The following is a 26354-nucleotide window of genomic DNA, read 5'->3' as shown; positions in this document are numbered from 1 at the left end:
TGCATAGAAGGCACCTCCAGCTTGCTCGCACCCTTCTGTGTAGTCTTGTGGTAGAAGCAGAAGCGTGCCCAGCAAGCTAAATTTATGGCTCATGGCACTTTACCCTCCCCAGTGCAACCCCGGGCTTGTTTCTCAAGGATGTTCCCAATGGAATGACACAGTTTCCCTTGGGCCTATTCCAGGTGAGATCTTCTCTTATTCCTATAGGACTTCTCCTCCTTCAAACAGGGAGCGTTCCCCAACACCGGCAGCACCTCCACTCTCCTCCAACAGGACTCATAACGCAGAAAACTAAACCATTGCCATGGGCTGGAAATAGACTTCCGGGGCAAAATGAGTGCTCAGCACATATAAGGCTTGGATGTGCACTGGGAGGAAACCATATTAGCTTACAGGATTAAGAATGGAGTTAATACTGCTCAGGTTTGTGCTGTGAAGTTGTTAAAAATAATATAATGGGGTCCCAATTATTTGGGTGATATCCAGGTTAAGAAAGAAACTGAGAAACACAGTTTTATAAGAATAACCGTAACAAACAAAAAACAAGAAAGAAAGAAAAAACATATACACTCTCACTAGATTTAGGGCAGGCCTCAGTCCTCAACTGTATACCCTCCAAGTCCACAAGGCTCCAATGGACAGCTCCTGACCCAGTCAGAAGTAGCTCTAGTTAATCCTGATGAAGCACCAAACAAAACAAATATGTATGAACTTGAGGGAGGAATTTGTGAGGATGGAGAAAAGAGGAGGCACAGAGATGGCAGCTGAGCGCGGCCAGCGTGCCAGGCATGCATATGTGAAACTGCAAAAGCCATAATAAATACAAAACAAACATGGCTCCAGGTGTCACTCAGTGGTAGTCATGCCAGCAAGTGCCAGACCTTAGATTACGGAAGAGAGGGGACAGGAGATAACACAGGGAACCACATGTGTATCTCCCAAACAGGACCGCAAGTCTAAAGACCTGGCAGGAAGTTGCAACCTTGCAGTGGGAGGCCCTGGCATTGAATCCCTAGGAGGCACTCTGGAAAGAGGACATATGTGCCACAGCTGCCACAGCTGCCCGGCATCTCAGCAGGTGCAAATTCAGCAAGGGAGAATGTAGAAGTCAAAGAGAGGCAAGAAACCCGTGCCTGTGGCTCAAGGGAAAATCTGTTCTGGATACTGAGATAATCTTTCTCTCCCTCCTCATTCTCCTTCCCCCACCCCCCAAGCCATCCCTCCCCCCGGGTGCAGAGCATGAAAAGAGAACACATCTCTCTGAAGCGTATCTTTATTCCTCTTCTCTTTGGTTTCCTACTTTGGTTTACACGTTTGTGCTACATCTCACTGCATCTCGCAGAGCGAGTGAGCTGAAATCTCTGCTTCCAAGATCACGAAGGAGGGGATCACGGAGGAGGGGATCACAGAGGAGGGGATCACGGAGGAGGGCATCTCTGAATCTGCACATGAAGACAATGGGGTGAATAGCAACTGAGTCTGCCAGGATGGGAGCGCTGGTACACAGCTCCTGTGGCTGTTCTGGAACAAGACCAGAGCAGCTAAGAAAAGCACCACCCCCACCCCCACCCCCACCCCCCCAAAATTGAGAAAGGTCAGCAGGGCTGGTGCAACAGAATACAGCCGCATCCCCTGCCCCTAAGGGGTGCTAAGTCTTGGTCCTGACAAACTCTGAAATAACAGAGATCAAAACCAGCAGTGCTACTCTGTGGTCCTAACTGCTACACGAGTGTGGCTCATCTGGGGGCCCCAGAGTTTCCTGAAAGCCTCCCTCAGCAAGACCTGAGCATCCTTGGCCTCGGTCTAAAATGTCTTGCCCTCAAAGGCTTTCAGATTGAAGGCAGTATCCAGAAACTTCCTCAGTGACACCAAGTGAGCATTCTTGTTTCCAGTGGCTGGTGCGGCTGCCGGTTCCCGGCCAACATACCTAGAGGGGGAGAGTCAGATGAAGGAAGGGCTGGGTTTAGCTGCACAGTATTTCTACAATTGTAGGGTCACACACAGGAGGAAGACTGCCTGCCTGGGCAGTCCTCTCAATGCACCGTGGGCCTACAAGCTCAGCGACCCAGCAGCAAGACAGGGAGAAGCTGCAGGCTCCATGACCATGAAGACAGCAATTGTGCCACACCCTAGAGACTTTGGGAGCAAACACCCTTTTGGCTTTTCTACATTTTTTTTACCCCAGCCCCATCTTCTCAAAGACAAAGATGCTCACCCAGAGTACCAGTGGTTGCCACCTCAGGTACCTCAGGAGGCTGGCCTGCACACACAGCTAATACTATCATTTTCTGGCAGCATCAAGGCTAGGGACTAAGATTAAAGGTGGGAGATTTGAGTCACACAACAGGGTCTGAAATTTGATCCTGGCCACAGAACACTTAGGCTTACTATCCTTGAAGGTCACACTGGCAACATCTCCAACCCTGATATGCTAACCTGGAGACCGAGCTCAGAGCCTATAGGGACTTACACACTTGCCTGAGGAGGGCAGGGGCTAGTTCTGGGTGGCACCAATGAGGCAGGATCAGCCAGTATGGGACTGCCAGGTTTAAGAGCCAAGGAGAGGTGGGAGGTAGAGGTGAGCTGTCTAGCCCAGTACCATATGGGCCGGGAGCGGCCAAGGAGAGTCATGAAGCGCGGACTGATGTAGTCGTAGTAGCCCATGTTCTTATGTTCTTCCTGACACCACACCAGCTCAGCACCGGAGTACTTCTCTGCCTCCCGCATGATTAGGTCAAAAGGGAATGGAGAGATCTGAGGAGGTGGAGATACGAAGGCACGGTTAAGGAGGGACAGCGTGTGCAGGGCCTCAGCAGTCACGCCCCACACTGCCCAGCGCCAGGGCCTGGTGAATTGACCTGTCCAGCTCTACCAGCGCTCAGTGCCCAGCAAACCTGCTCCAGGCGTGTGATAGCCACTTGCTGCTCCAGGCCCTGGCTGTTGCGCTCCTTCACCAGGTCATAGTACACCTTTCCTGTGCAGAAGATGAGCCGCTGGACCTGCTCGGGAGCCCCTGCCGCAGGGCCGGCTTCAGGAATCATCCGCTGGAAGCTTGTTCCTACGGGATGGACCAGGTACCTCAGGGCTATGAGCACCCAGAAGGGCAATGGGACACTGAGCACCCCAACCCTCCCTGAGTTCTTCCGGGCTACTGAGCCGATTCAGGTCAGGCCATTTACATTAGACAGTGTTTGACCCCCAAGATGGACTAAAGGACAGATGATACCCTAAGCTGTCACAGGGAGAGAGCAGAGACAGGTCTGTGTACAAGAGCAGAGCCCTGGGAACACAAACATGCAAGGTGTGGGCTACAGGAATGGCGAGGACAGGAAGGACAAAGAAGATAACATGAGGAACCCATGACAGTGCCATTCTGCTCCAGAGATGATCCCACTCTGCCCACACCACGCATGGCACTCAGCCCCCATGTGCCGGGGTGAGAAGCTATTGAGAGGCCACAGTACAGTCGTCCTCCTCCAACCCTGCAGCAGAGCCTCCACCTCCCAGCCTTGGCCATTGCTCCCTCCTGAAGTCAGCACGCTGCGCAGCTCCCCAGGAAGCTGCTGCGATGCGCCTGTATCGCCATGTCCTGAGGACACTGGAGCGCAGAGGGCCACTGCTGCCAGGTGCAGGGACAGAGCTGCTGTCCCCCGGGCCCAGCCACACTGGGAGAGCTCTGACAGCCCACTCACTCTAGCCGCCTTCCCACAGTGGACACACACAGATGAAAACAAAACAAAAACAACAAAGCCCACAACTATCCACGCTGCTGAGGCCCTGACTGGCTAAACCCTGTCTCAACTACTCAGGACTCAGCCAACCCAGATCTGCTCTGTTGGCTATGGGGTTTCATTCTTGTGCCTTCATGGCTCCCTTCCAGGGCACATTTCAAGTCTTCATGTGCTTTACCTGGCCCTGATTTTCAGGTCAATGAAGCTGAGTGCTTTGGGAGAGGGCAACCAGGTTCCCAGTAATGTCTATTTGGCTCATGTGTGAAAATAAGATAGATGATGGATGGATGGATGGATGGATGGATGGATGGATGGATGGATGGGCAGGTGGATGGACAAATGGATGGATTAGATGATAGAGATGATGGATGGGTGGTTAGATGGATAGACAGACAGGCAAACAGGCAGGCAGACAGATATAGATCCAGAGACAGATATAGATAGATGATAGATGGAGATGATAGAGACAAATGATAGATAGATAGATAGATAGATAGATAGATAGATAGATAAATAGATAGATAGATAGATAGATAGATAGATAGATAGATAGACAGATAGACAGATAGATAGGCAGAGATAGTAACCCTTAGAACTCAGCAAGTCAGACACCGCTCTATGATTGTCTTGTCTCTTTGCAGCCCTCACTGTTAGTTAAGAGCCTGTCAATTCCTTGGACCCCTGGAACTTATTCCAAGTGATCTGACCTAGCCAAGGTACCAATCTCCCAACACTGTGGCAGGTAAAAACCAGGACAGGAGCTGCTAAAGGGCCAATGAAGACAGAGCTGGGAAGACAAAGAAGCTCCAGGGACAGAAACCACACATCATCCACTAGATCTCACAGGTCACCACCCCTATAAAAGAGGCCCAACAGACCCAGATCTGGCACATACCGGACACCATCTGGTCAAAGCTGGACTTGGCATCCGGGTGCCTCAGCAGGGACTTGGGTGTGAAGACAATGAGCTGGAAGGTAAAAAGCCGGCTGCCGGTAGCCCCCGCCTACCTATGGCTCCCCACCCCAACCCCTGCACTGCCGTGGTGCTAAGAGGCTGGGGGCAGCTCACTGGCTTGCGGAAGGGCAGCAGGATCTGTCGGCGCAGCACGTGGAAGTAGCTGGCTGGCGTGGAGCAGTTCACCACAATCCAGTTGCAGTCATAGAGCTGGCTCACCTCGAAGTCTTCAGTGAACACCTGCAGGGGACACTGGTGGCTAGGAGGGACACTCCACACCCAGGCTCCAGGCCCCGCCTGGGGACATCAGGAAGCACTCACTGGGTACGCATCTGAGTCGTCATTGCTCATCTGCAGGAATCTTTCTGGCCTTGCTGAGGAGTGCTCCGGACCCTGAAAACACGTAAGTGGCCCAGACTGAGCCTGCAGAGGCCTCAGGCTTGGGCTGCCTAGATGGCCTCAAGGGGCAGGTTAACCCTGTCTATGCATGTTCCCGGCTTGTCCGCAAGTCTGGCTCACAAGTCCCAGGGGTCTAAAGAGCTCTTCAAGGGGTCAAGGGGCGGCCCCACCCCTCTCAGGCTAGGCCTGCAAGGGCCTCCAGCCCTCACCATGCCCTCCATGCCATGGGGCAGCAGGAGGACGATGCCATTGTGCCGCACCCACTTGGCCTGGCCGGTGCTGATAAACTGGTCGATGATGCACTGGGCTGTGTTGTGGAAGTCACCAAACTGAGCTTCCCAGAGGACCAGGGCGTTGGGGCTGGCCATGGCGTAGCCCAGCTCAAAGCCTAGGCAAAGGACACCAAGACAGAGCTCAGTGCAAGGTCACCAAGGAGCAGTGGCTCCTGTTAAACCCAGCCTTTCCTCCCTATGCTACCAGTCCCAACCATGTCTTCCTGGACGTGGAAACATGCTTCTCGTACACTGTACGTTGCCATGTTCAGCCTGATGTGGTCCAGGAATCTATCCCAAAGACAACCTGTGGACACTACATAGACCATCAACCGGAAAGACCCCTGAAAATTCGTGCAAAGCTCCTGAGAAAGGGCGGGCACAAGCCCAGAGGCAACTCCCCGTATGTGGGCCTGAACCAGGAAGAGGAAGTGAAGGAGGTAAGCATGTCCCTGTGGAGTCACAGCCGAACCTCAACACAGGGTTCCTGGGGTACAGCCAGGCTTCGTGCCAGGTGGTCAGTGGCTACGTACTGCTATGGACTCCACTAGACTCTGTCCAGACTGTCTGAGGCTGGGCTCCAGAGGAAAGAGTTTAGGTGTCATATAAGACACAAAGCAAACAGCCCTTCCCTGAGATGCCTGTTGGACCACGAGGGACACGACCTCATCTTCCAAATGTCTCTAGAAAGAAATGGTCCCACCACAGTTCCTCAGGGCCATCCTGGTATCTCTGTCCTCTTTCCCGATCTCTGAGGTTCCCTGCCCTCCCAGACCCTGAGGCACCCCACCCACCTAGAACCCCATACTCCGAGAGGGAGCTATTGCACACGGTGTAGGGGGCCTGGTCAGGCCACAGGTGATTCATTGGGACACATGTCCTCCGGTCAACTTCCTGGTCGTGAAGAACATGGTGTCGGTGGCTGGGGAGAGAGAAATCAGGATAGGGACAAGAGCAGGTAGGTTGTCACCTACTCCAGACAGGGGCAGCAGCAGATAGGCAGGTCTTGTTACTGTCCCAGAAAAACCTGTAAGGACCTAAGGAATGGTCACACCAAGAAGGCTGCCATAGCAACATGCCCCTTCTCCACCGCTGTCTCACCAGCACTGCCTCCTGCCTGCCAGCCGCCCATCCAGAAAAATGAGGGTGCCGGACCTAGATCTGCCAGTTAGAGCACCTCCTGTCTCAGCTGCTCAACCACAGAGGGAACCAGCGAGACCCGCCCAGAAGCGAGGTGGTGCTTGAGACCCCAAGCTGGCTGCCTGGATCCCAAGCTGAAAAAAGGCTGGCAGAAACGAGCTTGGGGAATAGAAAAATGGCCTGTGGTCCTGGAAGCCAATGAGCATGATACTGAGTGAAGACTCTGAAGATTTAGGGCACCAACTTGAAAGAAATATGAGTCCTCACTCAAGAAGCGAAGCAGGAAGCGCGGGGTTAACAGTGGTCACCAAATTAGAAATAAAGGCTCCTGAGGGCCACAAATGACCACCAGCTTGGGCCAACCAGAAAGGGACCCAGTAGCCATCTAAAAACCTGGCCAGGGCTGTGGATGTAGCCAGACAACTCTCCTCCCAGGGGTTCCCCGAAGAGACCGAGCCAGGTCTACCTCGAATCTCTGGCACTAACCCTGGGATGCTGTGTTTTGCCGAGTGTCCAGGGGAGCAGGGCCCAGGCTGCCTCAGCCTCACCTGAATGTACCCCTCTCCACATCTTGGCCGCTGAGCCGCACATGGATGCCCTCCTTCAGCAGGGAACCAAAAGCCATGTACTCTGCCAATGCCCAGTCCACTGTGCGCTTCTTGGTCATGTCTGCACGGCCACGCAGGATTCGAGAGAGGCCTGTCAGAAGGGGACCCAGGGAGCATGGTTCAGCCATAGGCCTGGACCCTGGGGCGAGTGCTCAGAGAGAAAGCGGAGGCTGTAGGCGGTCCCTACTGAGTCTCCTCCCCTCCCCTGCTGCCAGATCATGGCTGATCTAGGCTTCCTCTCCAAAGGAGGAAGCAGTAACAACTCCTGGAGGACGGTCCCTGCTCTCCAGCAGAGGAGACTGAGGCTAATGAATGCCTCGGCAAGACCCCTGCAATACGCGCAGACTGCAGAAGTCTGGATGCCTGCAGTGGGGGCCTCACGCACACTGTGAGAGAACTGTGCCCACAGAAGCTCTCCAGAGGAGACACAAACTTGCCACTCTAGCCACGAGGCTCCAAGCTTCTCAAACAGAAACTCCAGTGGCCACAGCTAAGGGGCTACAGTCAGTGACCATCTACTAGCCGGGCTCAAAAGACATACCTCTGGCATACGCCTGAGCTAGTGGCACAGCCATGTTCTCGTTGCCAGCAGAATTCTAACTACATTCCAGGTTCTCCCCTACACCCTCACACAGGCCCCTGCTTCCCTGTTTTCCTACATGTCTCTGATCTCCTACATCGCCCAGGGCTACCCTAGGAACTGCAGATTCAAGGTACCAATCTAGGACCTCACCCTGGCACCCAGCTGGGATGTGGTGTCCACAAATGCCTAACTCTCCACATCCTGGCAGAGAAGCTGGTAAGATGGAAAGGGCCCACATGAAGCTTTGAGAACCGAATGAGGACACCAAGAGGCTACGTAGGAGCGTGCCACAAGCCCTGTCTCCCTTGGGATCCCAAACCTCCCCACAGGACAGTGTCAGCTCTGAGAGTGACCGTGTGGGAGCTTAAACAGCAGCCTTACCTGTGTGGATCTTAAAGTCCTCCAGGGGCACAGAACTGGCCACGTTGCCAATGTGGGTCAGCATGTCCTCGGGGATGCCCGTGGTTGGGCACGTCATGCTCTTGGGCTCGCCATCCACGTTGAAGAAGCCTGAGGGGACAGACTCCATTGTTCATACCCTCGTGGTGATGGGACTCCCAACAGCCCCAGGCAGTTTTGGGTCCAGGGATAGAACAGCTGAGATGGCTTACCCCCAGAGGCATCAACGCATGCCCTTGGGGCCCAACACAGATGAAGAGCCACAGCCATAGCTCCTACACCTGGCCCAGCACTCCCCTGGACGCTGAGGTCATAGCTGACGCAGCCTGGCAAGGCACAGGTGGCCACACCGCTCTAATGCCACCTCCTCCACACTTGCCTGTCTCTACCTGCAGGAGCAGCTCACACCTGCATGTCAGGGACAAGCCTCAGCTTCTAGGTCTGCGGTGGCTGCTCTCCAGAGCCACCGCAGCCCTGTTCCTCCACAAATGCTCACAAGGGATGGCTGAGGTGTGCATGCCTCACTCACCAGGCCAGGGGGAATCCAGCCAGTGTTTTATATGCAGGATCTTTTTATCCTTGGACCTGCCATATGCCTCTTCACAGATTCGGTCATATTTGGCAATTTCTTCCTAGAGTTGAGAGGAAGGTGTGGACAGACAGACAGATCAGGCATCCAAGTGCATCAGTCAGCCCAGACCTAAAGCCCCAGTCTCCATCCCGAAGTTCTAGAACTCTCTATTCCTTGGTTCATAGGTCAGATGCATGGTCAGAGGCCTCAACCTCAGAGTTCAGAGCGGCCCTGGGCAGATACTCCAAAGCCTGATGAGGCTGGCATGTGCCCCAGAAGGAGAGCCAGGGAGACAGAGGAGAGACTCAGACCTTGTTCTCAGAGGCTCTAACATGTCCACAGACAATTTCGGGCATGATCCCAATGTAAGCATAACCTCTTAGGGGACGCTTACAGGACATCCCTAAGAAAGACCCTTTTCCGGTCTGAAACTGGTCTTCTCCCACTTCACAGCGCACGCCTAGCTATAACCATGCCCTTAATCCTGTGCCCTGTTAAAACCTGGGACTTCTGGAGACAAGGAACATCAGCTACTACTTTAAATCTTCAATGTCTAGCACCAGGCTGATGTCACCTGCAGCCATCCCACGTTCCTACTCTAAGGACACAGAGGACATTTGTCCCAGTGCCCAGAAGTCCTGCCTGCTCACCTCAAACTCCTGTAGCGTGACCGTGCCCTCAGCGATGAGCTTGTCCGCATACTTCTTCAGCACGGGCACCTGCTTGTGGATCTGCTTGTACATGAGCGGCTGCGTGAACATGGGCTCATCCATCTCATTGTGGCCACGCCGGCGGTAACAGACCTGTCCGGGTGGCCAGGGGGTTCAGTCCCTACTACGGGCACATGCAGGCAGGCCCCAACCTGAAGCATCCCAAAGGACCCGTTCTCACCTGTCTCTGAATGAATGCTCTGTGCCCCAGCCTTTGCACAGGTGGCTGGTTCTTGGTTGACACTAGCTCTCAGTCTAAAAGCACTTCTAGCCCTTAGTGCTGAAGCTCTAACCAGCTTGGCACACCAGCATGGCTCTAGAACCAGCACCCTCAAACACACCTGACTTTCTTGGCAAGGCAGGAATTGACTACTCATCCCACCCTGGCTCCAGCACCCCCAAATACCATCATACCCAGCAGAGCAGGAATAAGCCACCTACCCCAGCCCTGCGTTGGCCTCAGTCAGGACCCCAGACCTACCAGGTCTACAACGACGTCTTTGTTGAAGGTGTTCCTCCACTCGGCTGCCACGCTGCACACATACATCACGGCCTCTGGGTCGTCTGCGTTCACGTGGAAGATGGGTGCATTGACCACCCGCGCCACGTCAGTGGGGTAAGGTGAGGAGCGGGCCATTCGGGGATCTGTGGTAAAGCCAATCTGCAAGAGCAGGAGAAGCCAGATGTGCCCCTATGTGCGTCCTTTTTTGAGAGAGGGTTTCACTAGGTCCGGGCTCCAGTAATCCTACTATCTTAGCCTCTAGAGTAGCTGGAACTACTGGCATAAACCACTGTGCCCAGATCCCTGCCTACTTTGGGCTAGACAGATGGTGACAGACAGGTCAAGGAGTTGGGGAGGGGCTGTGCCAGGGTGCCTAGGACACACAGGAGACATGAAGGGGTGCGTGACAGCAGCTGGCTTTGAGGCAGCTGTGGCAGCAGCAGGGAGGCTATGCTGAGCTTCTACCAGTCCCTTTGCTGTGCGGGTACCTAGGCCTGGGCATTCGATCCACCAAAGTGACGTGGAGCTCTGGGCAAGATGTTTCGGTTCCCAACCTCAGTGCATCTATAAGGAAGTCTTATTAAAGTCCTGCCTCGGAGCAAAACTCAAGAAAGATTAAATGCTGCCGCAAATGAGGCAGAGAACACGGGGTTTCTAACTGGTATTAACCTCAGCTGCCTGGAAGGAGAAGAACATGACTGCCAACCCAGACCAATGTGCTCAGGGGAGCTCAAGGTGACCTACAGGCCCCGTGCTGTGTCCCTTCCATCCTGGCCACATCCTCTATGCTGCTAAATACGGGTGTCTCCAAGTGCCTGTGAGAGTATTTCTCAGGAACACCCCCCCCCCCCGGCTCAGATACAGAATTCTACAGTATATGCATACAAGCTATATCTGTCACTATACCTTTAGTCACACACCTAGTATAATGTAAACAGTCACTATACTATAGAGAAAAAGGGGGGAAAAAGCCTATCCATGTTTTGTACAGAATTAGTGGCTTTTTTTCTGATTACTTTTGTGTGTATGATTTTGGGGTCCAAACCCAAGGCCTGCATGTGCTAGACAAGCCTTCTCCTTGGATTTTCTGAGACAGAGCTCACTATATAGTTCAAACTGTCCATGTATTCTCTATGAAGCCCAGTGCTGGAATGACAGGCAGGTAGCAACACACATGGTCTGAAATAGTCAACTGAGCCTATGGATGTACTGAACCTCAGGTACAGTGGTTATAAAACTGTTATAAGCTGGGTGCGGTGGGGCACAACTGAGGCAAGCGAAATTCTGAGTTCGAGGCCAGCCTGGTCTACAAAGTGAGTCCAAGAAACCCTGTCCCGAAAAAAAAAAAAAACTATCTATAAATGTATGTGTGTACAACACATATATGTACGTGTTATGCCTCTATCAATTTCTCAGACAGGACACGGGGCTGGGGCCTAGGGTTGGGTTCCCGGCCTGGGGTTCCATGCTGGGCTAGGGATTGGTTCTCTACCTGAAGTCGTGTGCGTTGGGAAGTTGCAGGACGGTGGGATAAACATCAGGGCTGCCTCACCTTTCCCACCGACCCACAGGCTGGACTTCAATGAATGCAACCTGGCATGGAGCCCACACTCTTACCTGGTTGTTGACCACAACATGCACTGTGCCGTTGGTGGTATAGGAAGGCAGGTCACTCAGATGGAAGGTTTCATAGACAACACCCTGGCCAGCGAAGGCGGCATCTCCATGGACCAGGATGGACATGACCTAAATGGCAGGGGATAAGCCAGCAGGATCCTGTATGAAGTCTACGAAGCCTGCCCTATTCCATTCAGGATCCATGCCCTCAGTGTCTAGTCCCTCAGAGCCCTACTCCCAAAGGCTAACCTTCAGGCGCCACCCTATGGACCAGACAAGCTCACCTTCCTGCCCTGAGCATCGCCGCGGTAGAACTGCTCTGCCTTCGTCTTCCCCTGTACCACAGGGTCCACAGCTTCCAGATGGGAAGGGTTGGCTACCAGCGACAGCGTGATGTTCCTGTTGGTGACACGGTTGATCCTCTCGTGGTACATGCCCAGATGGTATTTGACATCACCAGAGCCCTGAGGGTGAAGATGGGATATGATGAACCTGCCACCTCCCATGGGGGAAGACAGGCAGCCCATGATCATGCTGAGCCAACTTGCCAGGCTTCTTGGAGCGTACCAGAGCTCAATGGCCACCTTACTCCTCACACCAATGAGTTCAGAGGCACAGAAGTGCTGGAGGGTATTTTAGGATCTGGGAGCAGAGAAAGCTTAGGTCCTAAACAACATATAAAGTTCCAATGCAGAAAGACAGCTAAGCCGGGACCAATCTTCCATTGGCAAAGGGAAGAAAATCCAGACACAGTACCAAGGGGGAAAACAAGCTGATCCGTCAAATGCAGGGGAAGAGCTAATTGCTCTCAATACACAAAGTGGCTTTGGAAATTAGTAAAGTCCCAAGAAAAGTGAACAAATGTTCGGGAACGCACATGTGTAATCCCAGCACTCGGGGAAGCAGAGGCAGGGGCTACAAAGCGAGTCCAGGACAGCCGAGGCTACACAGAGAATGAACAAAAGCTATGAAGGGGACTTTACAGAACAAGAACCACTGAGCGTCAAAATACTCAGTTCATTCATATCAAAAAAAAAATATGTTAAAAACACAATTTTGCACCTATCCTACTGGCAAAGGACATGCAGAGATGGGAACAGCTGTGGGAGGCGCATGGGGGAGGGCCCAGGGGAGGCTCCGTGGTGTCCGCTCCAGCACTTCTCAGACACCTCCTAACAGCAACAGTCATGTGCTCGCACGTGCTCGTGACAGCAGGCAGGGCCCCGACACAGAACACGCAGCTGCGAGACGCCAACAAAGCGAGCCCATTCCGTGCTGGGACAGTGACAACTTGGCGAGTGAAACAGCCAGGTACCCACAGTGCCCCGAGCTGTTCTCATGGCTCCTGGACAAACACATGTGTCTGCAGAGAACACACCTCACCACAAATGCAGGCAAGCACACACGGACACGCCGCAGGAAGGAAGTATCACAGAGAAAATCACTTCATTGCATCAAATTTTCTTTAAATAATGTTCAATTTCTTTTCTAATTTCTATTTTTCCTTCTAACAATATTTACATTTTTTTTTTAAAAAAAGGTAGATTTTAAAAAGTGCCCATCAGCCAAAAAGTTCAGTTTTGTTCCCCCGAAAGCTCTCTTCTGTTCCTCACTCTGGGGCAGGTGTCTTTGTGACGATTCTATGGAGGAGCAAACAGTGTGAAGGCGGCCAAGTGACATGAACAAGATACAGGAAGAGCCTGCTAGAAGGCAGCCATGTGGGCCCAGGGCCATGTGTCAGCTCTGAACCAGCTACTCTAACCAGCCTGTGCTGGGTGGTAAGGCCTTGGAGACAAAGGTCCTCCCCTCGCTCTTGAAAGGAAAACAGATGCACACGTAGACACGGATGAATACATGGGGTTACAGTGCATGCGCACGCACACACACATACCACACACACAAAGATACACACACACACACAGAGATATACACAGACACACGCCACACACACATTCACACAAACACACACCAGGGGAAGGGGTGTGTATGAAAAAGGCCAGAAAAGAGACAAAGCGAAGAAACCAGATGAGGGAATGAAAGACAGATCAGGAAATTCAGATCCAGCCTTGAACAAGACAATGGAGAGAAGGAGGGCAGGAAGGCCGAGGGCTTGGCATGGCCAAGAGCCTCATTGGCATGCAAGCCACAGGGTGGGAGCAAGAAAGCATGTCCTTGGCTGCTGGACCAAGGACACGGGAAGCTATCGGTCCACCCATGCCTCTCTGGAGCCAACAAGCCATTTGAGGCTGATCAAAGGACTGTGTGCCCAGAGTCTCAGCAACAGAATCTCAAGGCAGGAGCTTCTGAGAGGCCCCTGCCCTTCTCTGGGAAGCAGTTTCTCTAGCTGGAAACAGTACGGTGGGCCTGGATTATCCAATGCGGCACCTACTCCCTAAAGCTTCAGGGACCTTCCGTAAGCATCCCAGCCTGGGACTCTTTCCATGTCTGCCAGCCTGGGGAGCTCAGGTCCCAAACTCTCCCAGCCTACCTCCCAAACCCCAGGCCCTCTCGGGACCCAGGACCAGCGTGTGGCACCCACCTCATCTGCTGCTTCCAGCTTGGGATCAAACTGACAGAAGATCTGCTCCAGGTCCTTGCGGATCACGTTGGCCAACACATTCAGCCTGCCCCTAAGATCAAAATGTCCTGGGCCGTCACCTGACGCCATGGTCACCCTCCTACATAGTTCCCTACCTGCCATGGGACCTATCAGAACCCTTCCTGCTGGCCTAACCATATAAGGCCCAACCCTCCCATCCTGACTCAATACACCAGGGGCATGAATAGTTCCAGTCGGCCAGCTTCCTTCAGGCAGACTCCCTGAACATTAATTCAGAAAGCCTTCTGGGGAAGGGGCAGGAAGCCACCTAGGATGTCCCCACTCATTCTCCCAGAAAAAAACAAAACAAAACAACAACAACAAAACTGACCCAAGCCATTACCCTGGCACACACACACACACACACACACACACACACACACCTCAACACACACATAGAACTTAGTAGACTCAGACTTTTCAGAGCTGCTCACACGTCCCTCCAGCCAGCCAGCAACAGCTTTGAGCAGGACAGGGCAGAGAGCACTCAGATCAGGGGAGAACACTGAAGAAACAATAGGCAGCCATGGAGGGGATTCTTCAGCCCAGCCTGAAGTTCCCATCCAAGGTAGTTACTTCAGGGTGGACACCAGCCTCACAAGAATACAAGAGACTCAAAAAACTGTCCTCGGAGCCCATTAGCTCAGGGCAACAGTGACCCTAAGCCTGACTCCCAGTTCCACACAAGAAGGGAGAGCCTCCTCCTGGTCAGTTTCCTGACCTCTGCCCGCCCCACCTCCAACTCCAATACACACACACACATACACACACACACACAGACACACACAGGTCCAAAGAACATTCCTCAAGTGCTCTGGGCAAAGCCCTCCACAGCCCCAGTTTAACATTCACAGCGTGGAGGCCTGAACTGGCCCAGGAGGGCCCCTCTGATCAGAGTGCCCTCCAGGCAAATGCCCACCCAGCAGGTGTCTTAGCCACCTCCATCTCCCTTGCCCCCTTCCCCTGATCTTTAATAGCCTGAGGCATGAGGCCATGTGACCCATGCCACTGTGACTACTGGGACAGCTCTGCCTAACCTCCCACCAGACACCGAGCATTTCCTGACCCCTCAAAGGACCATGACAGATGAACCTCAGACTCCTGGCTGGCCTGCAGAGACAGAAAATGTCCACACCATGTGTCTAGAGTCTCTTAGGCACTACAGTCCTATGCTAGGCCAACCACATGCAGATTTCTAGATCACAGCAGAGCTTTCTCCTATAGCTTTGCTGGTGAACGAAACTCTGAAGACTTCATCAAGGGGGACATAGAGTCACCTGACAGCTGGGACAGACCCTCCACCCATCTCTACAGACTATGTCCAAGGGATGACAACTCAGGGCCATCCACCCTCACAGCTCTAAGCACATGCCCTTGACAACGTTTATCCACAGGACTTTGAAGTAGGTGTCCCAACAGCCCGAGGTCCTGCCCATCCTGGAGAAAGCAGCAACATGACCAGAGCACCTGACTGGGCCCTGGCCACGTGAGGCTTTGGCCAAACATCTGGCTCTTGCTGTAAAGAACAGCCCAGACAAGGGCCCTAACACATTCTGCTTTTTGCCTCAAGCCTCACCAATGCCCCTCACCCGGACTTCCACCTCCTCTCCTTCCTCAAAGCAAGCATGGGTGGCAAGGGGGAAATCAGACACCCTACCTGTGTGGCATCCCCAGGATGACATTTTCAATCCCCATCTCACTGGATTTGTCGATAATGGTCTTGAGAGCAGGAATCATGACCTCACAGCCTTCCAGGCCAAACCGCTTCTCCGAAGACCACTTCCTGGCCAGGAAGTCTTCAAACCTGTGTGAGGAAAGGGAGAAGAGAAGGGAAGGGTTAGAAAGGGATGAATCTGGGGTTCCTGGGGGCTTTTCACAAGCCATGGAAGCTGAATGCCCAGGACACAGGAAGCACAAAGTCACTTCCCTCCTGTACAGTCCAGGACCCGTCCTGGACACCATGTCACACTCACCCAACAACAACAAAAAAAAAAAAAAAAGAAAGAAAGAAAGAAAACACACACACACACACACACACACACACACACACACACACAGCAAGACATCCTGGGAGTCCTCCCAAAGCCTTAGCTGGCACCCATTCCCTGATAACACTCTCTCTTCTTCACAGCAAACTTCACCAAGAGACAATCCTTCAGGAGGATGCCCCACCACCCTCCCACAAGCCTGAACACCTCTACTGTGAAAATGCCTAAGTTGAGCCCACACCCCGCTGCTCAGAAAATCACTTAGCAGCCAGCAGCTGAGCCAGGTGAGCCTCCAGCCCCCTGTAGCTCTAAGGGCCCCTTTTGCCAAAGCATCAGTAGGCAGCATTCCTCTGCCCCTGCCAGGGTACCATCACACTCACCCATGGCAGGGACAGTACAGGGACAGTATTCTGTCATTGGCATTCCCACAGCCACACTTACTTCTTCCCATGCTCCGTGTGACCCCCGCTGCAGTCCCACCCAAGTCCACCCAGGAGGCTCTGGCCGCTCACATTAACATACAGTCCCGATGTTTTGCCTAAGGGCTTCTGCAGGCCCCCTGTGGTGGGAGCAAGTCGGCCTGACCTTCCTTGCTAGGCCCTGCTGGTTTGCCAGCCAGGGGTACCAGGCATGGCCCTCCAGCCAGGCAGGCTATCCATCAGGTGGTGCTGACCTCATGGAGCGCACCAGCCTGGCCAGCAGGGTCCGCTTCTCCTCGCTGGAAAACTTCATCACACCAGGAGTCTCGAATTTCTGTCGGATCCACTGGCACTGCTCCACGTCATTAATAAACATGAACTCCAGGCCGATGTGCTGGCAGTAGGTGCTCTGAGAGGGACAGGTGGAAAGTCTGTGAGGAGCCGGCCAGAGGGGTGGCAGTCCCCGAGCCTGAGACTGAAAAGAAAGCACCCTCCTCCCCTCCCCAAATGGTCAAGAGCTGCAGAGCTAAGCCGGACACGCCTTCCCGGGCTCACCTCCAGGCGACGGATGATCTCTCGCAGGGAGAGCGTGCTCTCCGAGCCCCCAATGAAAGTAGTGGTGGGCAGCTGGAACTCCTTGTCCAGGTCAGCCTCCTGCAGGTCATAGAAGGCTGGAAGCAGAGGAAGAAGGAATGAGGTTGGGCTCGCAGATGGAGAGTAGTGTCCCAGCAGTCCCCACGGCACCCACCCCGCAGGCCTATCTGGAGCCCTAACCTTGGTCAGTGAGAAGAGGAAGGGAGGACCCACCGTGAGAGTGGATTTGGACAAGTGGTGAACCCTAGTGCAGGTGGGAACACATCCCTCTTGGGCTCACTGTAAGTAGTAGCTGGACCCACGCAGAAGGAGTCACACAGACCCAGAGGTACACTGGGCTCAAGCTAGGCTCCAGGCCCCAAAAGCTCCTCACTGGGCCACAGGCACCAGCTGGCATGGCATTGCCAGGGTGACAGGGAACACTCCCAACTCGTACCCAGTTTATCAATGGTTGTGATCAAGTCTGAGGGTACAAAGGAGTCCAGGTCTGCATCCAGGATGCCCAAGGGGTCCAGCTGGGCCACATGGTGGCCTCGGATCTAGAAAGAGGGAAAATTATGAGGCTGGACAGATCTTTATTCCAAGGCTCAGAGCTCACCCCACTTCCAGCTACGGACTTCCAAGCCATCACACACCCTACTGGGCTGTCGCCTGTAAATCCCCCGATGGCAGACGGATAGTTCAAAGATACAACACGAGGCTGGCAAAAATAAACAAAGACCTATACGTGAAGCTATATACTATACACTGTCAGTAAGTGTGAATTTCCAGAAACTTCCAAAGCGTCTGGCATAACCAGGAAAATGTACACAAGAGTGAGGAAAATTTCCATCTGCTACTGTGAAACTGATTCCACAATCTCCCATACAAGCCCTCGTGCATGCACATAAACAGCAGTAATTTAAAAAATTGTAATTAAAAGGTTGAGTAGAGGGTTTTAAAAATTAATACGTATAGGCATTAGAAGAAATCATAAACTAAAAAGAAACCAGAAAGTATGAAAAATGATGGTACTCGGATATGGGACAATATAGGAATTGTAAAAATTGGATTGAAAGAATAAGATTTCAAAGAATCAGGCTCTTAAGAATTTCTTATTTTGAGGATTTGACTTTGGAACTTTATAAATATTTTAATTATAAAACTAAATTAAGATTTAACACTAGTATAAGGTGTAACAAACAGTAATACATCCACAGCAGCACAGCTATGCAGAGAAGAATGATTGTGTTTGACCAATGGAATATTCCCTAAGGACAAACAGGGAGAAATTCATAAACTCTCCTATTGCCAATCAGTAGCAACAGAGGGGAATTGTTATTCAAAGCCTGTTGCATGCGGGCTATGGAAACATCACATAAGCCATGGCACTGGCATCTCTGAGAACATCTATTGTTGGCATCTTTGAAAGGAGATGGTGGCATAAGATGGATGAGGTCAGACCCTTAGTCCTGCATTTGAAGTATACAGCTGAATCAGAATAAATCCATAATGCATGTTATCTTTCTAAAAAGCAAATACTTCCCAGCTCTGATCACTGCAACTACGAGACTGATAAAAAACATTCTCAGAACTCCCGGGAAGCTAGATGGTTCTGGAAGGGGAGAATATACAAGACTGTTCAAGTTATTTTTCCATTGCTATAATAAAACACTGACCAAAAGCAACTTGGGGAGGAAAGAGCTATTTGGCTTACACATCCATCAAGAAACCAGGAATTCAGGGCAAGAACCTGGAGGCAGGAACTGAAAAGGACCAGGGGAGAAGGCTCAATGCTTGCTGGCTTGCTCAGCTATCTTTCTTGGATAACTGAGACCCACTGCCCACTGTGCACTGTAGGCTGGGCCCTCTTATATCACTCAGCAATCAAGAAAATCCTCCACAGACATGGCCACACGCCATCCTGATCAGGGCAATTGCTCAGCTGAGGTTCTCTCTTCCCAGACGTGTCAAGTAGACAAGGGAAGCTAACTCTGACAAAGACTGAGTTGGAAACTGGCATGGTGGCACATGCCTTTAATCCCAGCACTTGGGAGTTAGAGGCAGGTGGATCTCTGTGAGTTTGAGGCCAGCTTAGTTTACAAAGGGAGTCCAGGACAGCCAGGGCTACACAGAGAGAAACCCTGTATTGAAAAACAAACAACAACAACAAGATTGACTTGGAGCATATTAGACCAGAGAGCAGAGGGGTCTAACCATTGCCAGGGCTGAGAATGAGGACACACAGTAAGCAGTGTGTATATGTACACAATTTTCAACAGCCCGGAATTCTTCTGATACGCTTAAGAGTGTTCATTCATATGAAACTATGAAAAGAAGAAAGCTGGGTATGGTGACGCAGGCTCGTAATCTTAGTAATCAGAAGGTTGAGGCAGGAGGATCGAGAACTCAAAGCCAGCCTACTCGGCAGAGGGAGAGACAGGGGGGAGAGAGGGAGGGATAAGAGAGGGAGGGGGGAGAGAGATGGTGAAGAGAAAGGGGGGAAAGAGAGGAGGAGGAGGATGGTGACAGCCTTCACTGGTTACTTATGAAGGATGCACAGAACAACATCGTGTTTTTGAAAGTCAGTTAATAGGAGGAAAGATAAAGATAAAATGCACACAGAAGCACTATGCTGGGATAAGGCCAGATAAAGGCCATCAAGCAGCACACCGGATGTTAACCTCAGTACAATATAGTTCTAGTTTGGCTTTCCTTGTTTCCTTCTTCCTTGTTGAGGGCCATCATGAGATCACTCTGCCTCTTTCTCCCAGTCAAGAAAACACAATGAACTGGAAGGTCCCTTCTTGGAAACACTTGGGACCAGCAGCATTTGGCATTTCACACTCTTCTTGATTTGGGGACATTTACAGACATAATAAGATCTGTTGCAGACAGCACTCAAGTCTAAATGTGAAGTTCATTTGTTTCACCAGCACCTTCTATGCAGAGCTGAAATGTGCTTTTGTACCAATGTTCCTAGGACGCCTGTGTTCTGAATATGACCCATCCCATGAGATTAGGTGTGGAGTTTTCCCCTTAGGACACTGATCTTCAAAAAGTCTTAGATTTTGGAGTTGTTCGGGTGGGGTTTTTGTTTGTTTGTTTATTTGGGTGCTCAACTGGTACAACAGTTACTGTGCTGCCCGTAGCCCGCTGCCCATGGGTCCTCCGGCCAGGGAGAGGCCGCTATCATCCTTGAGCACCCGGTGCCCAGGGAGCTCACTCCACACTCCCACACAGAAGGTGCCTAGTGGAAGATAGCACGTTGTTTCCATTTGATCATGCCATGGTACTCCCAGGCCCATGTAGCAGCTTGCCGTTCCCTCGCACCAAGTCTCTTCAAGGGCCCGGGACCCCTGGGGTTACCCTCTGTGTGGAACCTTTCCCTTGTGAAATGCCTTCTGCTACCAGTTCCCACAGAGCTCCTCAAGGATTGTACCCGTATCAGCGCCGACACCAGCACAGCCCTCCAATTAGTGCTGTTCAGAGAACATGGACCATCACCAAGACACATTGCCAAAGACCGGGCCCAGCCTAGGGACTCAGTGTGAGCGAGCCCAAGCCTCCAGAATGAGCAGCTGGCGGGGGAGCTGCATCTGGTACATCATTAATTCACGCCATCTTCGGGAATGAAGCTCCTGCTGCAGACAGCCCCATTCTTGGAACACCCAGACTAGAGACTGGCTATAGAGGGTCAGAGCGCCCCATAGTCACTTAACGCTAAATGCGGCTGATCACCTACTAAGTGTTCCTGTAGGTCCATAGGGCGTCTCATGCAGGATGGACAAACAGCAGGAAGAAACAGACAGGCCAGCAAAACAACATACTCAAAAGCTCTCCACGGCATGTAACAAAGGCTGGTTCCCAGTTGAAGTGCCATTAGAGCTCGGACTCCCTGCCCCTCCCGCTTCCTCCTCGCTCTCACCTGGTAGGCACGGATCAGGGACTGCACTGCCAGGTGGTCCTCTACCAGCTTGCTGGTCTTGGTACAACTTGAGACGGATGGCCTGCTGTCTTGGATGACAGCTGGGGGCTGCAGCTGAGCGGGACCCAGAGAGGCCTCCTTCCTTGCTCTCTGGAAGAAGCTGTCCCAGGACTGAGCAGGGAAGAAAGAACCCAGTCAGGTCAGGACGTGAAGAGCTGGGATCCCCAGAGCATTCAGTGTCGGTGGGAACCACAGTGCTAAGGGACTTTTCCAGAGCCTCAATTCAGGGGGCCCTCTCTGCTAGCCCAGGCCCTTTATACTGCCCAGCTCTCCTCAGGATGTGGGTTCAGTTATGACAGGTGTTTGCCCTGGTGAAACACCTGTGACAGGCACAAATCACAAGATCTATGCATAATTTTTTTTGAGACGGTAATCCCACGACTGGTAATTTATCCACAAATGTCCTTATACAAGCGTGTCCAGATGCTCCCTTCAGGCTTATTCATAAAAACAGTGATGTCCAGACAACTGGCTATCTAAATGAATGAAGAACCTGAAAACTATGCAGTCTTCTGGGAAAGGGCATGTTATGTTAGGGTAGATATAGCACGCTACCCACAAGTGCTGCAAGGGGGGCAGGGCTGGAGAGAAAGTGTGGACCTGCTGCCTCACAGAGATGCAAGATCAGGCATGCACACACCCAGATACTCCTGTCCTAGGACAGCAGAGTGACAGCGCTGTCCTGGGTGAGGCTGCTGCCCGGGCTCCTGGGAGAAGCCTGTCTCCACTGTATGAGGGTTCAGGTCTCAATGGCCTGGCTCCCATTCTCAGCACCACAGCAGTGGGGTGGGGGTGGGGAGACTGCTTCCCTCTGCTCACTTCCATGTGATACTGGTGGGAAAACTAGTTAACAATCCTCGTGGAAAGCAATTTAAGAAAACATATCAAAACTGTACCCACACATATCTCAGACGTTGGAAAAGTCTTCCTACAGTCAGCTGCACACACACACACACACACACACACACACACGTGTGTACTCTGCTGCACTGTTCACAGCAATGGAGAGAGCTGGTGGATCAGAAGTCTATTCCTGGGGACAAGGTGACTTCCATGTGATAGAATACTACAGAGAAACAAACAGACAATGGGCCTCTTCATGTTCTGACACGAAAAGAGCTGAAAGAGGCAAGTGAAAGCCAAAATCAAAAACAAAACAACAACAAAACAGGACTGTTACCTGTCACTCTGATGGAAACAGAGGAGAAATTCTTTTACGTTTGCAAAAGTTTACAGAAAAGGAAATCTCAGAAAGAGAAGAAACTGAAAATAAATCCTGTGCTGAGCTGAGAGGAACCTCTTGATTTTTCATACTTCCTGCATCTGGATCATGTGACTGTTCACTTTTCTCCCATTTCACTTTTAGTTCTCAAGGGGCATTAGCTTATCAGATGATACATCTATTGGCATTTATTTTCTTAATTTTATCCTAGGAGCCATCTGGAGAGAACTCTGTACAGCCAAGCAGGGCAGGTCTCTGGCATGTTGGGCGGGGCATCTTCATGGTCCATCAGGTGGGACCACCTCCCACCAGAGTTTCATCAGCAAGAAAGCAAGAAGCTTCTCCCTTCCCCCCCAACCCCCGACACAAAAACACGGGGACTGAGATCTTGGCTGCTTCTCGGCAATCCCTCCCTCCTCCTCCCCGCCACCCACCCCAGAAGCTTCCCTCCCATAAAATGCAGAATGCAGATGCCAACCTTGTGAACACTCTGTGGGTTCTCCAACCAGGCAAAGTACATCTCCTCCACGTAACTGGAGCTGACTCTGCTTCTACTCCTTGGGATGGTAGTCGGTGGCCCAGAGGACCTGCTGCGCCCACTGAACGCTGGGATATCCTGTGTGCCTAGGAGCTTTGTGGCCTGTGGCCCCAACCTGAATGGCAGCAGCCTCAGCTGACTCATTCTGAACAGGGATGATGAGGAAGAAGCATAAATCACGGTCAAGAGGAAGCTCAGGTATGTGCTCGTCCCACTGAACGGTGGCCCCAGACTAAGCCACAGTGAGACTCAGATGACAAACTCCCGTTTCTTCCAGCCTCCTTTCCTACAGTAACCTTCTCCCAAAGACTCCGAAACTCTGCTCCTGGGCCCCTCCCTCCAGCCTAGGTTCCCTCTCCGCTGGCCCCAGGATCCCGCTACCCCCATACAAAACAACCCTGCTTCAGAGGGTACCTAGCTCAGGCCCTGGAGCCCACACAGAGATCACAGGACATGTGTGGGCAGTAACCCTCAAGAAGCAGAGGGGCACAGAGTCTACCACCTGGGAAATGGGGCAGGGAGCCTCCAGGCACTGGGTTGGCTGTACACGGTCAGAAAAGGCAGGAAGAGGGTACTGGGGAGCAAAGGCTCAGAAAGATGAGAGGGACAAGAGACACCATCTCTGGAGTCTCTCTCTAATCACTGGCCAGAAGGAACCCTGTGAGTGCAATACTAGGTCAGGGTAGCCTTCCTCCATGGCAAAGGCAAAAGGTCAGGAACACAGGCCTCAACAACAGCCCCACCTCACAGAAGTGAGGACTGAGGGTCCCCTGTGGTGGCAGCAGATGAAAGGCAGCCCAACAGCTGCAGCTGCCTTCTCTGGCTCCCCAACACTGCCTGCAACTCCCACTCTGGACAAACACCACCCGAGGCAGCTGTCAGCCCAGGGTACTTAGAGGCCGGAGGCCACCCAGGTCAAGGAAAGACAATACTGGGTTCCTTTCGCTTGTCAAATTACCTGCCCTTTCCTGAGGAAGAAGCCTGAATGATGGGCAGGCTTTCAGTGGAGAGACATCCTCAGCGACCTCTCCCTGTTCAGACCCACTGAGGCCCCCACTGCCCCAGGGTCCTGCCACCACATGTAAAGTGGGACCTCTGTTGTCCTGCCCCACCCCATGGCTTTGACCAAGAAGTCCTCTCCTGCCCTGCCCTGCCCTGCCCAGCCTCAGCCTGGCACTGATCAGACCTTCCTACTAACACTGACTAATGTTCTCCTGCCTGAGTAGCTCAAGCTTCAAAGCTGAGTACAACCCTGGAACCAGTCATGAGAGTCCAGAAGCCCATGGCCCCTCACATGGCTCATTAACCCAGAACACGCATGCTCTAGGGTATAACTGGCTTCCAGGTCCTGCTTAGGAACTGGCCCTGAGTCAATGCTCCTAGGTGTGTTTGGCCAACTGTCCACCAATTGCACCACTCCATCCTACCCTTACCACCAGCTAAACCAAGTCAGGACTCCGCTGGCTGGAGTTCCACCAAAGGAGAGGTCTGGCTCTCCTGGACTGCCTCCCCTCACCCAGGCAGACTCACTTGAGCCAGAGCGACAGGTGAGTTCCTCAGTCAAGGAAGGATGGTCTCCTGAGGTGACCTGCACCGAGTCTGAACAGAGGAAAATTAATAACTCGAAAATACATTCTACTGCAAGGATGCGGGGGGCGGGAGGCTGGCAGAACTCCGATCCCCGGGTGACCCAGGATGCCCTCCCACACACTTCAATCCCTGAGCTAGTGTAGCCAGGCCCACAGTGAGCCACCTGAACCTGTCCTGGACCTCCTGGGACAGCAGCTTTCTAAAACACTGAGCGTCAGCCCTAGGGTCAGAGAGCTGGGGTCACATCAAGAGAACCCAAATAACCATGGGGCTTCAGCATCCGCATTCTGCACAGCGAGGGAAATGGATTGTACTAAAAGTAAGGCCATGCAGTCACGTGGTGGAGTCAAGGTGCCCAACGTCCTGAGAGGGGCACAGAGGTGGGAGGCTGCCCTGGAGAGGGACCAGCTGTCTGTCCCAAGGTCTGACAGCTCACTATCTCCTTGGGGCAATGCCCCAGCTGCCAGCCTTACCCACACAGAGGGATGGGCCGGTTCAGGCCAGATAGGGACAATGCCTGGCTGTATCCAGCCTGGCCCACTGTAGGAACACTGTGTTTTACAAACACAGAACAGTCTGGGCAGCCAGACACTGCTATGGCCTTCACCCAACCCAGCAGGGGAGGCCAGCCATTCCTACCGCCATGCCAGCTGAGTGTGAGGACCCCAGAGCTTTGCTGGGCTCTAAATCTACAGCCAGGGCCCTAGTCAGCCCTGCTAAGTCCTGCCCATAGAGAGCACGATGGCAACAAGGACCCCCCAAATGTGCCCTGTGTAACTTTCTAGTGGGCAGATCTCGGGGGCACCTTTCTGGAACAATGTCATCCGGCAGTCCCAACCCAACCCCAGAACCAGGGCAGGCAACCAGCCACGAAGCCTCCCACAGTGGTGCTCAGGAGAGGGCTGCTCCATAATGGATCTCTCAGGAAAATCAATTAGCAGAGGTCAGTGTAGGAAAGGCCCCTCCCAAGACCTCAGGCAGCAGCAGAGCCTGACTGGAGAAGGCAGAGCTCCAAAGAGCTAGGCAGGAGGGTGGGATCGGGGTTGGGGTCCTGGCGAGGAAAGGCCAAACTAAAGCCCAGAACTGGGAAAAGTACAAAGGTGGGGGTGGGTGGGGCGTTTGAAGGCTACTGGTGGCTATGTGGAGAGGAGCAGCACAGACCGGTTTGGCCTTGGACCCTCTGGGGCTGTGGGTTTCAGAGCTGGGTCTTTGCAGAGCATAGCCCTTGGGGTCATTCAGGTAAGGCCTCTTAGGGCTTCAGGGCTGCTCATCCTGAGAAGCACCTTCCATGAGCAGACTGCTTGAGCAAGGAATCTGGCCAGCCTCAAGTTGGACCGGAGACAGCAGTTAAAAACGTGTGGGGCCTGACCTGGGACTTGGAAGCTGCTTGCCCGTCCCGCCAGATGCTACCGTGTATCTCCTCAACCTCAGTGCCGCCCTGGGCAAGGCCCCTCTCCCCGGAAGAGTACCAGGCAGGCTCCTCTCCAGGCCACTGTGGCGGGTGGGAGGGGGTCTGTAGCCTTCGGGCCAGGAGCCCCACTGTCAGCAAGTCACTCCTTCCCACGAAATCTGCACTGGCCTGCTGAAACGCGCAAAGGACTGGGGGTTCTAAGGAGCGCCGCACAAAGTCAAGGGTGAGACCAAGGTCGCGTCCCCCCTGCCCCACCCCCTCCCCAGGAGCCCGGCTGAAGGCAGCAGGCAGCGCTGCCCCCGGACCTCGGATCGAGGCGCAGAGGGGCCGGCTGGCAGGACCGGGGGTCGCGCCGCCGCGCTCACCGGCTGGCCGAGATTCCGGGCCACGCGGTCCGGGGGTGGGGGGGCTGGAGGTCCGAGGACTGCGCCGAGTGGGGCGAGCAGCGAGCTGTATCAATTACCTAGGTCACGTGACACGGCCGCTGTGAGCGCGCACCCCCGGGATTCCGCGCGTCGTGACGTCTCGGTGGACGCCCC

At 53.0% G+C, this 26354-nt stretch overlaps 1 protein-coding gene across 5 annotated transcripts; it reads right to left on the bottom strand.

The window, feature by feature from the left end:
• Positions 1–1257: 1257 nt before the first annotated feature.
• Positions 1258–26354, bottom strand: Ogdhl (oxoglutarate dehydrogenase L). 5 transcript variants are annotated; one of them, XM_021658122.2, is made up of 24 exons: positions 26279–26354; positions 24345–24413; positions 22755–22959; positions 20995–21165; positions 17524–17626; positions 17049–17164; positions 16748–16902; positions 15744–15890; positions 14027–14117; positions 11772–11951; positions 11488–11616; positions 9850–10029; positions 9309–9461; positions 8617–8719; positions 8070–8198; positions 7046–7196; positions 6152–6279; positions 5295–5473; positions 5008–5079; positions 4801–4926; positions 4627–4699; positions 2895–3058; positions 2600–2754; positions 1258–1927 (listed from the first exon to the last, which is right to left on the bottom strand). In XM_021658122.2, exons 3-24 carry the CDS (start codon positions 22956–22958, stop codon positions 1804–1806), a joined length of 3033 nt encoding a protein of 1010 aa, XP_021513797.1. In that variant the 5' UTR covers position 22959; positions 24345–24413; positions 26279–26354; the 3' UTR covers positions 1258–1803. The 5 variants fall into 5 exon arrangements, with proteins under 5 accessions (XP_021513797.1, XP_021513796.1, XP_060246860.1 ...); XM_021658121.2 differs by having other exon boundaries at positions 26181–26297; XM_060390877.1 differs by lacking the exon at positions 26279–26354 and adding an exon at positions 26121–26236.

The sequence above is a fragment of the Meriones unguiculatus genome, chromosome 9 (genome assembly GCF_030254825.1).
Source record: "Meriones unguiculatus strain TT.TT164.6M chromosome 9, Bangor_MerUng_6.1, whole genome shotgun sequence".
Taxonomy (NCBI): domain Eukaryota; kingdom Metazoa; phylum Chordata; class Mammalia; order Rodentia; family Muridae; genus Meriones; species Meriones unguiculatus.
The sequence above is the reverse complement of the archived record's forward strand: the minus strand, read 5'-3'. Positions and strand labels throughout refer to the sequence as shown.

Bases quoted from the DNA above. Each gene is read 5' to 3' on its own strand.
- Ogdhl (XM_021658122.2), bottom strand. From the start codon at position 22,958: ATGAGTCAGCTGAGGCTGCTGCCATTCAGGTTGGGGCCACAGGCCACA. The intron at 14,118-15,743 runs GTAGGGTGTCTG...TTTTGATCTTAG, and splicing joins ATCCTGGGGATGCCACACAG to GGGCAGGCTGAATGTGTTGG. The intron at 11,617-11,771 runs GTGAGCTTGTCT...CCTGCCATTTAG, and splicing joins GCGATGCTCAGGGCAGGAAG to GTCATGTCCATCCTGGTCCA.